Source organism: Amborella trichopoda, chromosome 1 (genome assembly GCF_054954075.1).
Source record: "Amborella trichopoda isolate Santa Cruz 75 chromosome 1, AtrichopodaSantaCruz75HAP2 v2.0, whole genome shotgun sequence".
NCBI lineage: Eukaryota > Viridiplantae > Streptophyta > Magnoliopsida > Amborellales > Amborellaceae > Amborella > Amborella trichopoda.
The window spans coordinates 56,464,841-56,484,516 of NC_142336.1; the positions used below are offsets into that span (position 1 = coordinate 56,464,841).

The following is a 19,676-nucleotide window of genomic DNA, read 5'->3' on the forward strand; positions in this document are numbered from 1 at the left end:
AAGGAGAGAATTGAGAGAGAGCAGGTTAAGTACGTACGATGGACAAAGTTCAAAACGTTGCAAATGATTTGTTTATCACTGAAAAGTTTGGAGTATGAATGTATGGCCAGTTTTGGGGCTAGTAAGGTAGCATTTGAGAATTGCTGTAGTAAATAGCCCACTGCAGAAAATGAAGCATTTACTGTGGTAACCACTGCTCCGGGGACATCATAAAATAGCACACCCAGAGGGCGGGCATTTTCTTGCAAATCAATAAGAAAACATACTATAGTGAGGAAAGCACGATCTCGGGCTTTTCACGCAACGAAACACCCTAAGATTTGAAAGAAGACCCAATTCTCATGACCTTTTTAAACCATTTTCAGCCAGAACACCCCTACCTGTCGAGGTCAAGATATTATGTTGTGATCACCTAAGATATCAACATAACACAAGCAGCATCCCTGAGACCAATTAGAGAGAGAGAGAGAGAGAGAGAGAGAGAGAGAGTTTGCATGGGATTTCTTTAACGCAACAAAATTTCATATTCTCGTGATCTTTAGTATGCATCACAGTGCTTGAACAATGATTCAATAAAAGCAAAAATATTGAGACAATGGGCATCTGAATGGATTCAGAGGGGAGAGGCCCCAAAACATTTAGACCTAACAAAACAATCCCCATCAATCAAAAACCCTCTCCCCAGTAGCGAACACCATGAACACAACCGCACTCATAATACAAAGGTAGCCTGGTATAAAGAACACAGGCTTCCAGCTCTCTGGGCTTGTGAGTTCCCCAGACCCCAACTTTGCATCCTCGAGGATCCGTCCTGTGAGCCCCACTCCCACCACCCCCGCAAGGGTCCCTGCAGTGTTAGAAACCCCCATCACAATGCCCGCATACTTCGGGGCAATGTCCAAATGGTTTACCGCAAACCCGGCTCTCCCTAGAGCTAGAAATCCTAAAGATAGAGAGGACCAAACCACAACACCCCCAGCCGTCCGAACCATAGGTAAATGCATCAAAGTAAATGCCGAGATAAAGAAACCCACAGTATTCAAAACTTTCCTTGTCTTTGTGATTGAGAGGATCCTCCCAGTGATGAGCTTGTCAGCAACCACCCCACCAATGTTAGAGAAAACAAACATGTTTAGATAGGGAAACATTTTCGAGGATCCCATGTCCACAAGGCTCAGCCCAAGGCCTTGCTCGAAATAGGTTGGGAGCCAATTCATGAGCACATAGAGGGCATAGTGGAATGTGAAGTTGTTCACTATTATGGCCCACAGGGGAAGGTTCAAGGCCATCTTCTTCCAGGGGATCCTGACAAGGGGCCTGTGGGCTCCGCCCTTGACCTCTTTGTATGATACAGGCAACATAGTGTCTGTTGGCCCAGCCTTCAGATGGTGGTCGGAGCGAGGTGGATCGCTCGCATACTTGAACCAAAGAAATGACCAAATTGCCCCTAGCACAGCCTCTGACAGAAAAACTGACTGAGGGCCCCAAAGCTGCACCAGTGTCGGGACCACCAACATGCCTGCTGCCGCCCCAAGGTACATGCCTGACATAGTAAGTGAAACCGAGCGTGACTTTTCGTGGGGTGGGACCCATTGGGCTAAAACTGTATGGATGGAGGGAAAGATGAAGCCTTGGGCAATCCCGACAAGCAAGCGGGCCCCCACTAGGATTTTGGGGCTATCAGGGTCAAGTGGGACCAAAGCAGCTGTGAGGGTCCACATAAGAAATGAGAGGAGGAGGACCCGCCTACCCCCTAGTTGCTGGGCCACCCATCCTCCAGGAACTTGAGAGAGGGCATAACCATAAAAAAAGGTGGACAGAATGAGGCCCTTGGTTGATTGGTCCACACCAGCAGCATCAGCGACCTTGGTGTAAGCAACTGAGAAGCCCACCCTTTCAATGTAGCATATGTTTGCACATATGAATGTGAGTAGGACGATACCATACCTCTTCGGGAAGAAGAGTTTCAATCTTGACATACTTCTAAAATTTGTAACATTTGCTAAGCAACTAAAGTCTCTCTTTGCTTAGGGAGCAAGTACTGTAGAGCCCATTGTTGCATTTTCTTAATAAGCCAAGTGCCCAAATTCTCATAAGAGCAATTCCATATGGGCAGAGTCTTCTGTAGATTGGTGACAATAGAAAGGAAGTGTGACACATGGTTGTACTCAAGGCAGCAACATCTCTCATGAAGTGGATGGGGGCCTGAAATTATCAAAAAGAAAGCAAAAATAAATCTAGAACTAACATAATATTCCTGTAAGCTGAGAGTCTCATATAAGAGATTGAGAGGCAAACAAACAAGTGGAACCAAAACAATATCACATGAAATAGTAAAATAGATGCCAGAAAAAAAAGGAGAATATTCATGAAATAAGGATGCACAATTCTAATATAACATAGACCACTAAATTGATAATTTATGTGGAGACAGTTATTTTCACTCTTCAGGAGAATGAGCTTCCAAATAACAAGAAAGACAGAGAGAACTCCCAATAATTTTCCTAATATCAGAATTCGGACTAGTTTATATGAGCAAGGAATCTAGATGACAAAATTCTCCAACTGATTGCAACACATAAACTGTCAAGCTCAGAAGGTTCTGGGAGTTCGTACTTTCAACAGTCACCCTCAAACTCATCATAGAAAAACCAAACTACTAATTCTTCAGTCCTCAAATATCCATGCCTTACAGTACCAAATATTAGGATTGAGTCAGATTCCATTAAATATAAGCTATCTCCAACAAGCTAACCCCAAATAGAAATGGATCAAACAAAATCCTCAAGAAAAGATTTGGTGCATATAATTAACACATGAAATATAATAGAAAAGTGTACAAAAAAAGAAAAAAGATCCAAGAAAAGACCCAAGGATATAAGAAAGTCAAGAGTATTCAACTTCTAATACCTGCCTTACTCTCGACTTTCTTATGGCCTTATTTCTTTTCTTGAGTCCTTAATTTTTTAGCAGGAATTAATTATCATGCATGTGGTAACCATTTACAGCAAATCGTTTATCACTTGAGAATTTTGTTTGATCCAATTCTATTTTGCGGGGAGCTCATTAGAAGATAGTTTATACGAGATGATGTCAGGCTCAATTCCTGGTGTTCTAATGTTTGGTAGTCAGGCATGGATACTTGACGATTGAAGAACTATTTGTTTGGTTCTTCTAAGTTGAGTTTGAGGAGAAGTGTTAAACTCTAGGGAGATCGAGACCATACTGTGATGTCTCCCCCTCTCATAGAATGTCACTTACATGGAGAAATGCTGCCTCACCCGTACGGATCTGATTTCGGCATCATTATAATTGATTATCAACTCATGATTCATAGTACCCACTACTGTAACTTCTTGATTAAGGTGTTCTTCGGTCTAAGATGAACTGCAGCACCCATACCAATAGAAACAGCAGCTGCACTCAAAACTGCAGCATGCATTATTGTCTCTTAACCTTTAGCACACAAGGAAATTTCCCTCCCTCGCTTAAAGCGTACGGAGCGAAGATGAGCATGCGAGCCAAGCGGAGAGACGGAGGGAAGGCAAGCATGCTGCTTCGCCTCCTACGTTAAGTTAAGGGAGTGAAAGCAGTTTGAGAAGTGAAAGGAGGGAGTTAAGTGAGTATACTGAAAGAAAAGGCTTCGCTTCGATGCTGAGCTCATGGCTCGCTTAGTGCTTTAATTACTCACTTCGCTTCCTCCTTTCTGGCGACTATCTTCTACCAAGGAGGCATTCTGTTATAGGAAGCTTGGCTAAGTTTCGAGCTTTGGAACGCAATGCAAGGTACCGTCACTAAGTAGCTAAGCCTGTTGTAGTTGGAGGGTGTACCAGCAGTTTGAGTCGCCTTCATATGTGGATATGACATCAGTTTATTCCTAGAGACCAAGAGTAAAGAAAACAGTCTCTACCAATAGCAGCAATAACAACAAATTGAATTGTAAACCTAACCTCGGGAGTAAAAAAGGCATCCCTAAGCCCATATCCAAGCATGGATAGGCTTGTCATTATGACATCCTTATCACTCATAGTAGGTATGATCTATACTTAGGTAAGCCAATCCTATGCTTGTTTTTGAGTCATGGTATTAGTGCTAGTCATATGATGCACTCTCTGTTATCAACATTCAGCGAGCAATACCATATTGCAAAGCTTAGATACCTTCTATTATGCACATTTACAATGCCTATTTTGGAGGTCGAAGTATTAGACTCCTTTTTATTCCTTGGCAGGGAGTTAAGAAAACTCATATCAAATGCGTAGTTTTCATCATCACTATACGCATTTGATATGAGTCCTCTAACTTTGTGCCAAGGAAAGTCTGACTGAGGGTAAATAGGACTGAGGGTAAATAGGACAAATACGTATAGTATAATCTCCAATATTTCTCTATCCTACTTACTCTTAGTCAAATTTGTGATCTGACAGAAGGTATGGCCCTTGATAGAACAAAATGGCAGAACCAGATTCATGTAGCCAATTCCAAATAGTTGGGATAAGGCTTAGATGATATGATTTACCCCCAAAACAAAAGATATTTCTCTATCCACACTGATAGAAAGAATTTAGAACTTCCAACTCATCAACCTGAGGACCCTATGTAATATTATGAGACTGTGATATTAGAAAGAGACCACGCAATCAAAAGCAATATGCCTCATGCACACAAGTAGTTTGACAGCATGAGTATGCAACCCACCAATGGCAACCATTTTCATTACAACTTACAATGGCAGCAAAACCCAAAACGTAATTTGCTAACAAGTTTAAATGCGCAGCAGATTATACCACTCTAAGCCTTCCGGATTTGAATAGACATTGCATGACTATTCATGAAGAACGCAAAATTAGAGTAGTTCTTTCATGTTCTTCAATCCTTGCACACCGGCACGAAATGTTGGAATAAATTAAGCCTTTAAAACTCAATTCCAAGTCATATAGAAAGAATCCACTTAAAACCAGTGTTCCAACCTATGAAACCAGAAAAACCAAACTCAAAAGACATATAGGGTGACAGTGAGTCTGATCAATAAACCCATTGTTCCAATACATTGACACCGAGAGACCCAAGTACAAGTCATATTTAGGAACCATAAAATTATGCATTAAAACAGAGAAACCCAACTCCAAGACATACATTTAAAAAATCCTGTTGAAAACCCAGAAAAAACATACATACAAAGTACAAACCATGAACCCATTAAAGAAACCCACGCCTAGAAGCCATAAACCCACTCATAACCAAAGATGAGAAGCTACCTAACAACCTGAATTAAAAGCAAGCAGAGACAAATGCTGAAGAAGACGAATAAACCTGAACATAAAGAGTTTAGCCAAGCCTATGGAGTCTGGGCATGCCCGACTGTATTAAGTTCACTATCCCTGTCATTATATATTTTATCCTAAATTGGAGGCTCTGAGGGCGTGTTTGAATGGTGGAACTTTTGAGTAGAGAAAAACCCCAGTTCCACCAACTGTGCATTCCCGCATTTGTTATGCGGGAGTGGAACCACAACATTGGAAGGGGACCCTTGAGTGTTGCTTTGAAAACAGCATCATTTCTATGCTAAATGATGAAAACAGCGGCTTCCACGATTTGTGGAAGAGGGGTCTTTGGCAGCACCCTCTTCCATGTAACAAACACGCCATGAGAACTCCTTTCTCTCTCTCTCTCTGAAACAAGTCCATTAATTCCCATTTATTGTAGATAAAAGCTCCAGCCAACCCAACAAAAAGTGTGGCTTCACTCTTCATTCCACCAAGAGAGCAAAAGAACTTCAAAGGATTTTTAGAGGAGAAAGAGCTTCGACCGCGGCTTTGGCTAATAGAGTAACGACTCTAGTAGCTTTTTGGGCCTCCAATCATAAGCTGTTCAAAAACTTCTCTGCCACTGACTTTCATAGAAATTGGGCAAACCTCCTTCATGTGGTATGTCCCAAAATCCCACGAACAGCTGTATGGAGACCACCAGAGCCAGGTTCCATCAAGCTAAATTTCAATGGTTCTTCCCTTGGTAATCCTCACCCAACAGGTGTGGGTGATTTGTTCCGATCCACTGCAGGTAATGTCTTGTTAGCCTTTTCCTGCCCCATCGGATTAGCTGATTCTACTATGGCTGAAGCTCGTACCTTGCTGAAAGGACTGCAAAGCTTTGATGACACTTGGGGCTCCTGCTTGGTGGTCGAAGGAAATTCTAAGAATGTTATTTCATGGGCTTCTGGCTTATCTCCCTGCCCTTGGCGTCTAGATGATGTCTTTGATGAGATTTCACACCTGTCGCAGGGTATTTCAATCTTTTAGCACCATGTATTCCGAAAAGCCAACTCAGAAGCAGACTTTCTAGCCAAGGAGGGGGCCCAATCTAACAACTTGGGAGTGCCTTAGCCTTTTTGTCATTTTTGGTGGAACCTCTGCCATCTTTTATTCTTGTTTGAACCCTTCAGGGTTGTATTGAGCTCCCCCCTGGGGAGGACTCACTTGTCTGTAAAGCTCTATACCATTAATACTAATATAGTTAAGTCTTCTTAAAAAAAAAAGGAGAGCAAGCAAAAGTAATCAAGCTTCTCGTACGTAAAAATCCAATAGTAAGAAAAGAGAGAGGGAAGAAAGGTAAAGGTGGGGGTATGTTGAGAACCAAATGTCACATAATTCCTAGCCATTACTTGTTTTTGGGTCAACTCAGAGAAGACCAGCCATATAAAAATAGCAATTCTTGTGAATAGATTATGTGCTTTTTTGGGGTACCACACAAAGGTCTCATTTTCCATAAAAAATAGTACACAAAGATGCCTTACTCACTTTTTTCCCTTGGAAATTTTGAAATTTCCCCATTCAGGGCCAAAAAATATTGGCCAGTAATACCTTCTTGAGTACTTGCATGCTACTTTATCTTGTTGTCTCCTAAATGAGTAGCTGCATTTTAAGAACAATGGACAAATTACACACACCCCCCCCCCCCCCCTCCTAAAAAAAAAACAAAAAACCATCATCATCATCATCATATCATCCAAACCTTATCCCAACTATTTCAAATCAGCTAAACAATCTTGATATACCATCTTGCCCTACCGAGGGTCATACCCTCATGTAGACCATAAATCACCATAACTCTTCTCACTACTTCCATCTATACCCTTTTGGAACTTTTACTTTCCCTTTAGTGCCTTTCACTTGAACCAAATCACCTCTCCTAACAGGTGTTGTTCTAGGTCGACTTCCACTGGCCAAACCACCTACTTTCCCTTATCTTATCAGTCATTGGAGCCACCCTAAGTCCCTTGGATGCATTCATTTTGAGCTCTATCATTTCTTGTCTTGCCACTCATCCATCTCAACATCCTCATCTCAGCTTACACTCACTGTATGGATATATTGTTTCTTGATCAACCAACTTTCCGTTCTATAAAGCATGGTTAGTCTACATTAGTTCAGGTTTCATGAAATCGATGTCGCAAAAGTTTTACTCTGACTGCCAACCTAACACAACCTTCCTCCTTTCTTTGGGCTTGGGACTGGCATGACCGGCTTGGGATCCGCACACAAAAAATATTTTGTAAAAATTTTAAAAAAATTTAATACCTTATTTTAACATTTTCTAATACCTTGGAGATAAAATATCTAGCTCTCTACCACATTCTCACTCCATTTAAAATTTCAATAAAAATTTTAATCCAAAGCCCAAACATTTTCAATTCTTTCATGTTCTTCAATCCTCACAATACTGCATTTTCAGTTCATTCATGTTTGTTGAAATCCTTGCAAACAAGCATAATTTCAATCAAATCCTCACAATCCTAACACTTTCAGTTCTTTTAGGGCACAATTGGTAACTGTAAGTTAGGCATTCCCTAAAAGCTAGAAATTCCATTTCCTAGAAGCAAGAGCTATTTTTTGAAGAGAACCTTAGAAGCTAGAAGCCTAGAACTAGTAATATTTTGAAGTTTTAGAGTACTTGTTTGATAACTTGTCTAGAAGTTCAATAGACCTAGGAGCTTGGAAATCTAGCGATTTAGAAATTAGCCACTTTTAATTGTTCATTCAAGTTTTCATGGATGAGAGGATGATCTTTGTTTAATGAAGGAGATTTTAAAAATTATAGCTCATAGATGCTAGGACTAACAAAATGGATAGTAATATCTTGAAAGATCCAGGTGTTTAAATTCCAACATAGACTGAAAAAAAGAGTAAGGAAATACTTACGAATAGAAAACTAACAGTGTAAAAATATTCCAATAAATGCCAACAACAAAGCAACATGAATGACACAAGGCAAAAAGGATTAAAATATCACAAAAAGTAAAGACTCAAGAATTCTCGTGCATTTTACAACTAAAATAACTAAAGAAAAGAAAGGTGAGACATTTGCACCAAAGATGATACTTTTCTACCACTTTTGCAATGCCTAGCCCTTTCCAAAAAGAAAATAGCACCATAACTTCTTCTCTGAAAATATGAAAAATATAACTCACAAAACTTCACGAGACATCACAGAATCCCGTACCAAATTGAAGAACTCATGTTTTTTACCATTGAAATAACTCATCAATTGATTCAAATATTCCCCATTCCCATTTACCACAAAATGTAACCGAAAAAAGGGGAAGATTCAACTAAAAAATAATAACATCAGCACTGATAAACAACTAAGGGGATGACAAAAGAGAATCTGAAGATTCAAATTCTTGAAATTTTGAAAAGAGGAATTCTCATGTTTGGGAAAATGACCTCTACCCCCCTCCCCGAAATTTCCATCCCCACTACCCCTTGGGTTCAACAAAATCCCTTGTACCTCCTCAAGTTTAAAACTTTGGGACCATTAGTCCCCCAATTATATTTTTCTTTATTCTTTTTATAAATTTGATCTTTTTGTTTTACAAAATGCCAAACACATCCATTAGTCAACTCCCTTCTCTTTCTATTCCATTGCCCAAAACTAATCTTACCTCCACAGACCCCACTCTACAAATTTAGACTTGAAAAGAAAATGATTTTTTATTTAATATTATGACCTATTTTACAATTGCATCATCTTTTAAACTTGAAAAATGATTAATCAAGATCTTTATTATTATTGTTAATGGATTATTATTATTTATTCATTTATTAAATAAAATTATCAAAATACTTATAAGAGATGAATTACTTGTTGTTGTTGTTGTTATTATTATCATTATTATTACTATTATCATCATCATCATCATCACCATCATCATCAATAAAATTTGCATATCAAGTCATACAAAAAAAATATAGATGACTAATGTATGGGTTTGGCATTTTGTAAAACAAAAAGCTCAAATTTGTAAAAGGAACAAAGAAAAACAAAGTTGGGGGGCTGACGGTCCTAAAATTTTAAACTTGAGGGGGTACAAGGGATTTTGGTGAACCCAAGGGGCTAATAGGAATAAAAATTTCAGGGAGGGGGGTGGAGGTCATTTTGCCTTGAATATAATATCCTTGTATTTTGGTCCATGTTTGATTGTCTACCTGAATTTCAAGATTGTCATAGATTTTTTACTCTTTGGCTGACAAAATCAGAATTCAGAGAATTCCTCTTATTAGGCACATACTTAATTTGAACCTAACTTCTACTCTCTCTTGCCATTGAAGATAGACAGTACATATCAAAAATAGACATAGATGTCAATAACTTATGGAAGCACAAACCCAATGGAGAAAGAGAGAGACACAGTTTACTCGCACTTCTTTTCATTTCAAGCGGCAGTGGAAGACATATCTTGACACGTAATTTCTTTACGCTCATTATAGATTGTCAAAAGACATATGCAAGCTTTTTGTTCGTCAAACAATGTCAAGCATGAACTTCCCCAATGCAAACTCCTTCCTGTCATTGTTTCCCTCTGGCTTAAGCAGAGCAGTATTCATTGAAAGTAGACAAGCTGATGCTCATGGACACCATTGTTCCATGTTACCTAAACCTTAAGCAACCATCATAGACATACCCAACATAAACTTTCTAGATCGCAACAATAAAAAGATAGAAGGACAAGCATCGAGTTAAAGGTCTGAAACTTTTCTCTTCTTTGTCATAAAGCTTACTATTCAAGCTCCAAACTCTTTAAATTGATATAAAATTACTTGGGCAAATTTCATTTCTTTACTTAGGTTGTTTTCCTAAAACAACAGAACGATGGTGAGTGCAATCAAGCATACCCAAAGTTGATTTCCAAAACAATGATACACAAAAAACATAAACCAATCAATGGATATGAATATCTATCAAAATAAGGTCATAAAAAATCCAGTTCAATTTAAGGGTTGTGGTTGAAATTGTGGATATCAAGTAAGCCTTTAATAAGTCTTTTAAGTTGTGGGTTGTAAATGAGCAATAACTATACTAGTACATATTCATGATAGATACAAAAGAAACTAGTACAATACAAATCACACTACCAGAGACAGTTACCTAGTCATGCACTATTAAACAATGAGCAAATATCAGACTCATAGAATAAAATAATAAGATAAAAAAATTTCATAGAATGTTAAGTATACCCATTAACATACCTGGGGGAATGCAATTGAGCCACTGGTTTGTAGTTTGTACCACGCAATAATAGTAAAAGAACAATGAATAAGATCTAACTGTTTGCGAAAAATACTATTGATTTCCTTTTTCAGTGATTAAATACTGTAAATGCTAAAATTATTATTGAAAAAAAAATGAAAAGATTAATCCATTATATCATTAAAAAATATCGACAACACAAGTACTCTTAGCATGTGTTACAAAGCTATGGGTCACAAGACTCACAACCAACAATGATCAACATAACAATTAATAACCCAATTTTTTTATGGATATACAGTTCAAAAAATCAGTATAAAACATATTTATGCATATTTAAATCACTCAAAAAAAAGAAAAACACATGCACAGTTAGATCTCAATAGGTGAAGACGATTGAACATAATATAAGCAAGGGAATAGACCTGATGAAGTGTACCAAATCTTTACAGCTTTTTTATCAAGATGAAGAAGAAAGAAAGAAGAAATCAAAAACAAGATGAAGAAGAAAGAAGAGCTCTTAATAACATATTTTTAACCACGACGAGGAAGAAACAAAAATCAATACTAAAAAGGAAGAAGAGCAAGAGAACAAACCCCATGATGTGTACATTACATAGAGATTTTCATGTATTTTTAAACCCCTTCCATATATTGATCAAGATGAAGAAGAAATAAGAGCTCTAAAACAAACCAACACAAAATAGCAAAAATACAAATATAAAAATAAAAAGAATCAATGGTACAAAGCCTCAAAGCAATGTCAAGATGGCATCTACGGAGGAAAAAACATAAACCCAATAAGCCAAAGGCAGCCCTACACTTCCTTTTGCAATATCCTCAGTGGCCTATCATAGACCATGCCAAAACGACTCCTCCAAACCATCAAGACGGTTCTATCAGATAGAGTCTCACCGCCCATGAATAAAACCATACAATGAGAAAACATGGTTCCAGTATGGGGGGTGGGAAAAGAGAGAGAGAGAAAGAGAGAGAGAAGAGGAGGTCTCGGCTGAGAGGCCTCTAAGAGTGAGAGAAAGAGAGGCACGTGAGCAAAAACTAAATCCCGTCAAATGTTTTGACGGAGAAATAGAAAGCCGCTTGAAGAAGTTTTTAGTATCCCTAAAACTTCAACTAGAAGTTCAATTCTTGGGGTTCAGGTATTAGGGACTTGATTGAATATTAAAAGATACAATTTGGGCCTATCAAACAGGGTCAATAAACTTATATAATTAAAATAATATTAGATTATATAATATTTTCAATATTAGGATATTAGGGTGCTATCAAACATACCCATATATCAGTAAAGATATTAAAACGCTGCCACACATATTTATCCATGAAAGGAAAACAAAAATAAAAATCACTTTATGATGTATATCTGATGAATGTGGTTATCAAAATCACTTTATCACACTCATTACTAGCAATTCCTACTACTAACTACGAACTTCCACAACAGAAATATGTATTGATGCAAAAATATAATAGAGTCTAATAATGGTAGTGATGATGTCAATTAATTCTAATTTTATCTTCTTCTTCTTCTTCTTCTTCTTCTTCTTCTTCCTTTTTTAAATGGTTCAACATGGAACTAACTAAATAAGAAGGGCTGTGTGCCCCTTATGCCTCGTCTTCTGAATCAATCAAAGCAATTTAGAAATCTCACGTTAATGTTGAATTGATTAGTGATAATAGAATGAATCATTAATGAGAACAATGCAGTTGCATTAGTGATATCCGTCATCATTTACTAGCAAAATGCATGTGCGTTGCACATGTATTGTAGTAGAATATGGTTCATAAAATTTATTTTAATCTGGAGCGTTTATTTTGACTAAATAAAAGGAAGTGATAGTTTATTTTAGTGGTTGATACAATATCCCATGTAAAACATTTGGAAACAGACAGAACAGATATCTGATGTATTTTATCAAAAAGTAAAACTAGGTGCTACCGAAGCAATCCAGGGATAAGTCTGAATTTGAAATTAAAACTATGTTTAAGTAAAAGAAATGAAATTAAATTTCCTTAATTAATAGGGAAAATTCTAATACTTAAAATACAATGGGTGGAGAAAGAGTTAGAGAGAGAGAGAGAGAGAGAGAGAGAGAGAGAGAGAGACTTAATAGCTGCATTTACAAAGTTGCGGTTTAGTGGAGAGGCTCGCAAACTCTTCCATGAGATGCAATTTTCTGATTTGGTTCCTAATGTGGTTTCATGGAACTCCATGATCTTGGGTTTCTTCAAAAAACAGTCAGGTTTCAGAGGCCATGGACATTTCTCTTAGATGGAATCTACAAATATAGAATCCAACTTGATCAATTGGACCACCATGGTCTCTAGTTTAGCTCAGAATGGTTATGGCCGTGATTGCAATAGAGTTCTTTAGGCAATTGGAAGTTAAAGGGATTAAACCCAATAGTGTAACCATAGTGAATGGCAAAAGAGATTCATGGGTGCGTAATTCGACATGATCACAGGTTCATGGTTAAAGTTCCAAAAAAAAATCGACACGATCACAGGTCATCTCATATGGTTCAAACCTCTCTAATAGACATGTATGCAAAATGTAGAGGCACAAGCATGGCCAGGGAGCTATTTGACAGTGGCGCAGCCATGGAGTTGCCTCTGTACAATGTTATGATCAATAGTTACGCATTGCAAGGTGATGGGGTGAATGCTCTCTCTCTCTTTAATAAAATGAAAGTTATAAAAATAAAACCGGATAGCATCACTTCAATTTCTGTACTATCTGCCTGTAACCATGCTGACCTTTATGAAGAGGTCAGAAAGATATTTGAAAACATGTTCGCACTTTATGATTTGATACCTACAATGGAACATTATGGCTGTATGGTTAGCCTTTAAGCTCGAACTGGACTTATCAAAGAAGCTCTAGAGCTTCTCTCTCATATACACATAGAAGAGAATCACAATAATTTAAAATGATCACCCGGCAGACCACAAGCATAGCAACATGGAGAGCAGATTTTTTAGAGAAGATAATTCTAACTGCTAATGATGGCACAAACCACTACATCTTACATATACAGTCCCTTTCTAATGAAGAGAGGTGGAAACTTCGGAAAACTTTACGTTTACTCATGTGAAATGGGGCAACCAAATGAGGTACCAAGAATGGTTTGTTAGGCCAATGCCAAATTGGCTCTATTTAATGATTGTTTCTTCTTTGATGAGCAGTTTGATAATATAATGAACATTAATCCAGCCATGTTACTTATGGTGAACACCATACATATGTATATTGATGTAACTCAGACTCTTCTGGATATTTTATTTCTAGTCATGGACAATTATAATGTTAACAGGAAGGAGATCATAGCCCAAGGCATGTATACATCACTTCATGTGTTGGTTCGAAAAGGAATGATTCTGGATTTTTATTTCTAGTCATGGACATTATGATGTTAACAGGAACCAGATCATAGCCCAAGGCATATATACATCACTTCATGTGTTGGTTAGAAAAGGATTGGAGCATTCCTTGGACCAGATCCATGACACCCTATGCTACACTGCACTGCAACAACCTAAGCTAAAAAAACCATGGTTTACATTCTTGACTCTAATCCTTTCCCCCATATTTATGGAAGTATGCCATACAACAGTTCTATTATTGTTACATGGTGTGTGGTGTATTTTCCCCCATTTATTGGTCGTCCAAACCATCTTATATGTAAACCCTCAATCAAATCTAAACTCAGTAATGTTCATCTGGAATTATTTAATCAGGATCCCGTATGCATTTCAAAAAGCAAGCACAGCTTCTTAATACTTCCCCTTAGATGAAGTAGAAGTTCTCTTGGCTGTTAAGTACAGTTATTTATGATGAGCTAACCATCAGTCTCCAAGAGTACTTTAATGTAGTAAGGCAAAACACCTAGTGCTAGAAATGCAAGGAGCAACATGTTGAAACCTAGCACCATAAACTCCAGTATTTTCCAATTATGCATTGATTTTCCATTCCATCTATATAAAGACCTTCTAGCAGCAATTAAACCAAATTACGATGCATCTACCCGGTACCCTTGTAAATTCCCTTGGACAGTTGGGAAAGATAAAAAAAAAGAAGATAATCTAACATTCTCTTGTAGAATTGGGAAATATCCCAAGGGTTGAGAAACCACCAAAAATAGGTGAACCTAGAGACAAAGCATACATTACCAAGTATGAAGACATATAATTGAGATAAACTTCACTCCAAACACTAAAGCGCTATTAAGAGGTGCAAATGTGGTGGTTGCTCCAAACAGTACAGCTCTTTTAAGAGGTGCAAATATCGTGCTATCATTTATCTCTACATATCGGATCATAGGTGCAGCGAAACAAATGGTCAACACTCTAATGAACTTCCATATAAACAATTGTATAATAAGAGGGTAAGATTGATAATATGTCTTCGTTCATGACATAATCAAAACTATATATATAGAAACTCTCATCCATTTTCTAATCTTCTAGCTTGCCTTGCCTTACAAATGTTTTGTGAGAACCATGTGGTGGATGGACGGTTGGGGAGATACTGGGACCACTGGAACATCATATGGACTAGTGGCAGGTCCCATTGTCTCTCCATCACAGTCAGAGCAGTGCACCAGCAACAGTCTAGATGCTTGCACAACCATGGACTCGCCAAGTTTCTACACATTGGTTAAGAATGCTTGACTCAAAATCCAAGTTCATGTAGAGAAGGCTCCTGATCATGTGGGTGCATTGGAAGTTCTTGAACTATTTGATTACGGTAGTTCTGGTGAGAAATAGATATAACGGATTAAGGATAAGTAGTCCATCCCAAGCCCGGGTGGAGGAGTTGGGTTACGTTAGGTAGCCGACCCCAAATAATTGGGATAAAGCTTGGATGATGATGATGATGATGCCTGTGGAGGAGAATGATGTCATTGACAACATTATTCTATGGCATAGGAGTGCATGTAGTGCTTATGATGGTGTCCCTAGAAAATTGGAGCATATACTGGTGAAATTATGGAGATTATGTCATTTAAATATCTAGAGAAGACAATAAATTACTCACTTACTTTAAGTAACTCACACCGATTTAACATATAATATATTATGCGGCCTTTTCGCCAAATCTGGAAGGTGGAGGAGCATTTGAATACCTAGAGAACACAATAGTAAATTAATCACTTTAAGTAACTCAACAATGTTCTTGTATTATGCGGCCTTTTCCCCAAATCTGGAAGTGGTTGCGTTGAAAGATCTGTAGAAATAGAAAAGTATCCTTTGATCCAAAAGGTCATGATAACGATATGACTTATCACCTACAACCAAATGCTTGGATGGTACTGAAGCAACAAAGGGACATACAGATGAGCCATTGACATTCTTGATGGAATGTGACAACATTGAGGAAATGGTATACAGATAAGCCCCAACTCCTGATGAAATGGCAGGAGGCATACGTGCTATGGCTAATAAATGGTAGGGGAAAACACATCATAATTGCCACAAGAAGAAACCATTTGTAGGAAAACCTAATGAAAGGAAAACGGATTTGCACATATATGAAACCCATCCCAGAAAAATATTCATACTTCTCAGTACTTTCCAGATTTTGTTGCTGCATGTATTCTTCTAGATTTATATGTTTTGGTTCCTTTACCAGGCCCCATGCCTCAACCATATGAGACTGCTGCTTCTCTTCGGATTATATTAACTGGCAAAGGGAAGTACTTCCAGAGCACATTCCAGTTACAGTGCATGGCATCTAGGGGTATCCCCTCTAAGGCTACTTGCCAATGTTACCATACACTCAACCTCATGCTCTAAGTTTGCTTTGGCAGCTTCATGAAAGTTTAGCTTTCCCACCCATTTACACTTTTACATAATGTACATTTTAAAAATACGTTAATACATACGTTTGAGAGACCTCTTGATACATATTTTAGTCAAGGAGGTTGTCATTTTTTAAGCCCTTCCTTGCCTTTTCTGTTTCTCTTTCATGTTAGCATGATAGGGATGGAGTTTATGCTGATTTGGGTAAAATAATCCCCATGGAGTGTTGACATGAAGCACGGCTGTAGTTTCTACTTTTGCATAACCAAGTAAGTTAGCATGCTTTTATATAACAAAATGACAATTACATTTCTGCAGGTGTTTGCACCTGGCAGAATACAACACAAAGCCTGGTTTAATAACTAAATAAGGAGGCCAATTTGGCCACTCTTTTAACAGTCCACCCAACATTATCGGTGGCCCATCCAATGAATTCCATATCGCCAACCATATATTAAGCAATGGAATCAAGAACTGGTAGGACTAATTAAAAAAGTGACTGAAGTTCCCGCATCAGTATAGGCCTAAGGTAATGAAAACTCGGACCGCAAATTTTTTTTTTCTTTAAAATATAACTAGGTCACACCCACTCGCTATAAACACCAGAATCTTCGAGTTATCTGCATACTGTAACACACCACTCTTTCTCCTAAAGTTCAATGATTAGTTCCATTCACCTCATATCCAACCCATCAATGAACTGTGATAATCTTATGCTCTAGATTTTATTATGGCCGAGTGAATGTATGTTTCCAAATACACATACACAATGTCTGTCTGCAAATAGTCATAAAAATGGCCATCCAAGAGGATATCTTGCCAAATAGATCAACAATTGTAAGGATGGAAGCAGAGCCCCATTAAGTGGAATTCCAGTGTGAGCTTTCGTCTAGCATATTCCAATAAAGCTTCATAATAGTGATAACTTGACAATTTACAGTAACATATCACAATTTGAGAATAGCGACAGGCTGAGGATTCACAGTAAACCCATCAAAACATAAGGACATCGATCGACTACCTATTTACAATAAGGTTTTCGATAATTGGAAACAGCAAGACAAATGGAATAAAAGGTTGGAGATTTTCTTCAAGGTCACAGACTAAATTTTTTAACTTGTAAGATCCTTTGTATATAGCAAAGAAGCAAACAATTCATAAATGATAATTATTTTATAGAAAATGTGATATACAGGGTACACCAAATTTCAGTGAAAACACTAGCAAACACAATTTGAATTCCAAAAGAAAATAACACTAACGATCTGTTTAATCATCGACTACAGGGTAAACTAATAAAATTAAAAATAGATAGTCAAAGGCTATCAATGTCCTAGCTAGATGTTGTGCGATGATTAAATAAAAAAGTGATCTAGGGGACTTTAAAAGGAAGAAACAAAAGGAAAAGAGAGATTTCTAATCAATTACGTATTCAAAAGGAATCAAAGAATTCAATACGGCAGGAATAAATTTAGGAGAGAGAAAGGCACCGGTATTGGGGATGAGGGGACAAATGTGGAATCAGGGGCCTAGAAGAACTGAAGCACAAATGGGTGGGCCGAGAGAGAGAGGGAGAGAGAGAGAGAGAGAAAGAGAGAGTGAAAGAGAGAGAGAGAGAGAAGAGAGAGAGTACTACAGCTTAGAACTGTGGGAATCGTAGACCGTGACATTGATTGACTACCTATTTACAGTGAAGTTTTCAATACTTGGAAACAGCAAGACAAATGGAATAAAGGTTGGAGATTTTCTTCGAGGTTACAAACTAATTCTTGAAACTTTTAAGATCCTTTGTATTTGGCCAACATACAAAATGAAATTGGGAGGAGAAAAAAATCAACAGCTAACATACAAAATGAAAATGGGAGGAGAAAAAACTCAACAGCCCAGAACAAAATATTCAATTGCATAAAAGTTTCTGTTGTAATAAACAAAAATTTAAAAAAAATACCCCGATCTCTCAGACATCTCTTCTTGAACTTGATTGTTTCTTCTGGCAGGCTTGAGGATTATTTCTCAGGACCCTTTGTTATCCATCTCTTTGCTCCTCACGTTTCTTTTTTTCTTTTTTTCGCTCTTGTATTCTCTCCCTCTCTCTCCTATGAAACTGTTGGGTTTCTCTCTCTTTAGGTGAAAAGACAAGAAAAAGAGTTGAGAGAATGCAGCAGAGTTTGGATAAGGAAATGTTTGTGCAGCTCATTGTGCAATTTGCATAAGGGGAGTAGATTAATGACAAGAGAAATACATTGGAGGATGACTTCAACATTTGAAAAGAAGGCAAAAAGGAATGCCAAGAGTCAGAAGCAAAGGGAACAAGGAACTTTCTCCTAGGATTTAGTCTACTCTGTATAATATTTGTTTACTCAAGTGCTTATCGTTATCCATCTCTATATTAATAGCACATTGTAGTTAATATGGCATATAGGAACTATTCTGAATGAAACTCCACATGCTTATCGTGGTTAGGAGGCTAAGTAGAAAGCTTGGCTATAGCTTGTTGAGAAGCTGGGGCTCCGGCCTTTTCCCATCACTCTTCTGTTGCTGCTACTTTCGAGCAGTGATGATGAGAAGTGAAGGATCATCATTATCATCATCTCCATGGAGACATCATCTCCATGGAGATCAAAAGGGTTTGTGGTTGCCACTTTCAGGGAAAAGTTGAAGCTTTTTTCTTTGAGATTGGGCACAAATGGTCCAAACCCTAAGCTAGTTGTCTGTTTCTTCATCTTGTTTTAAAAAACTATTAGTCTGATTTTGGTAAAAATTGCAAGAAATCCGCAACAAAAACTGAACAGAGAGCAATTACAGCGAACCATAATCAGAATTTATAAAAGAAAGACTCAAACTTTTATTCCGATTTGAAACAAAATAAACATAAACAGTAACCAAACCAACACAAACTATCCAAATTCAACATTTGTGATCAAAAAAGTTAAAAAACAGAACTACCTGGTTCTATACTAACAGTCAATATTGTCAAGAAGCACACATTCTTGAAATAAAGACACCGATGAAAGAAAAAACAGAAAAATCAACTAAATATCCAATTAAAATGAACAAAAATCCAATGAAAATCCACCTAAAAAAATAAATACTAGGATACAAAATTTCGACATACCTAAGATCAAGATTGAGTGATGAACTTCTGCAATCAATTGCGCTAGATCTCAAATCTCCAAATCGTTCATTTGGGCAAAAAATTATAGGATTCAGGGCAAAAGCACTTCTGCGATTTTTTGTACGGATGTAGAGGGAGGGGGTAGGAATAAGCAGAGAGAGAGAGAAAGGAATGACGGGGTGACGCTTTCGCCCCCCGTTTTAGAGAGAGA

At 37.7% G+C, this 19,676-nt stretch overlaps 1 protein-coding gene across 14 annotated transcripts; it reads right to left on the reverse strand.

Moving 5' to 3' along the window:
• Positions 1–500: 500 nt before the first annotated feature.
• PHT4;6 (phosphate transporter 4;6) lies at positions 501–19,638 on the reverse strand. 14 transcript variants are annotated; one of them, XM_088847251.1, is made up of 5 exons: positions 19,466–19,638; positions 13,306–13,363; positions 3,630–3,846; positions 3,262–3,417; positions 501–2,205 (listed from the first exon to the last, which is right to left on the reverse strand). In XM_088847251.1, exon 5 carries the CDS (start codon positions 1,977–1,979, stop codon positions 663–665), a length of 1,317 nt encoding a protein of 438 aa, XP_088703377.1. In that variant the 5' UTR covers positions 1,980–2,205; positions 3,262–3,417; positions 3,630–3,846; positions 13,306–13,363; positions 19,466–19,638; the 3' UTR covers positions 501–662. The 14 variants fall into 14 exon arrangements, with proteins under 14 accessions (XP_088703377.1, XP_088703335.1, XP_088703393.1 ...); XM_088847209.1 differs by having other exon boundaries at positions 3,262–3,429; XM_088847267.1 differs by lacking the exon at positions 13,306–13,363 and having other exon boundaries at positions 3,790–3,846.
• Between the last annotated feature and the right edge of the window lie 38 nt (positions 19,639–19,676).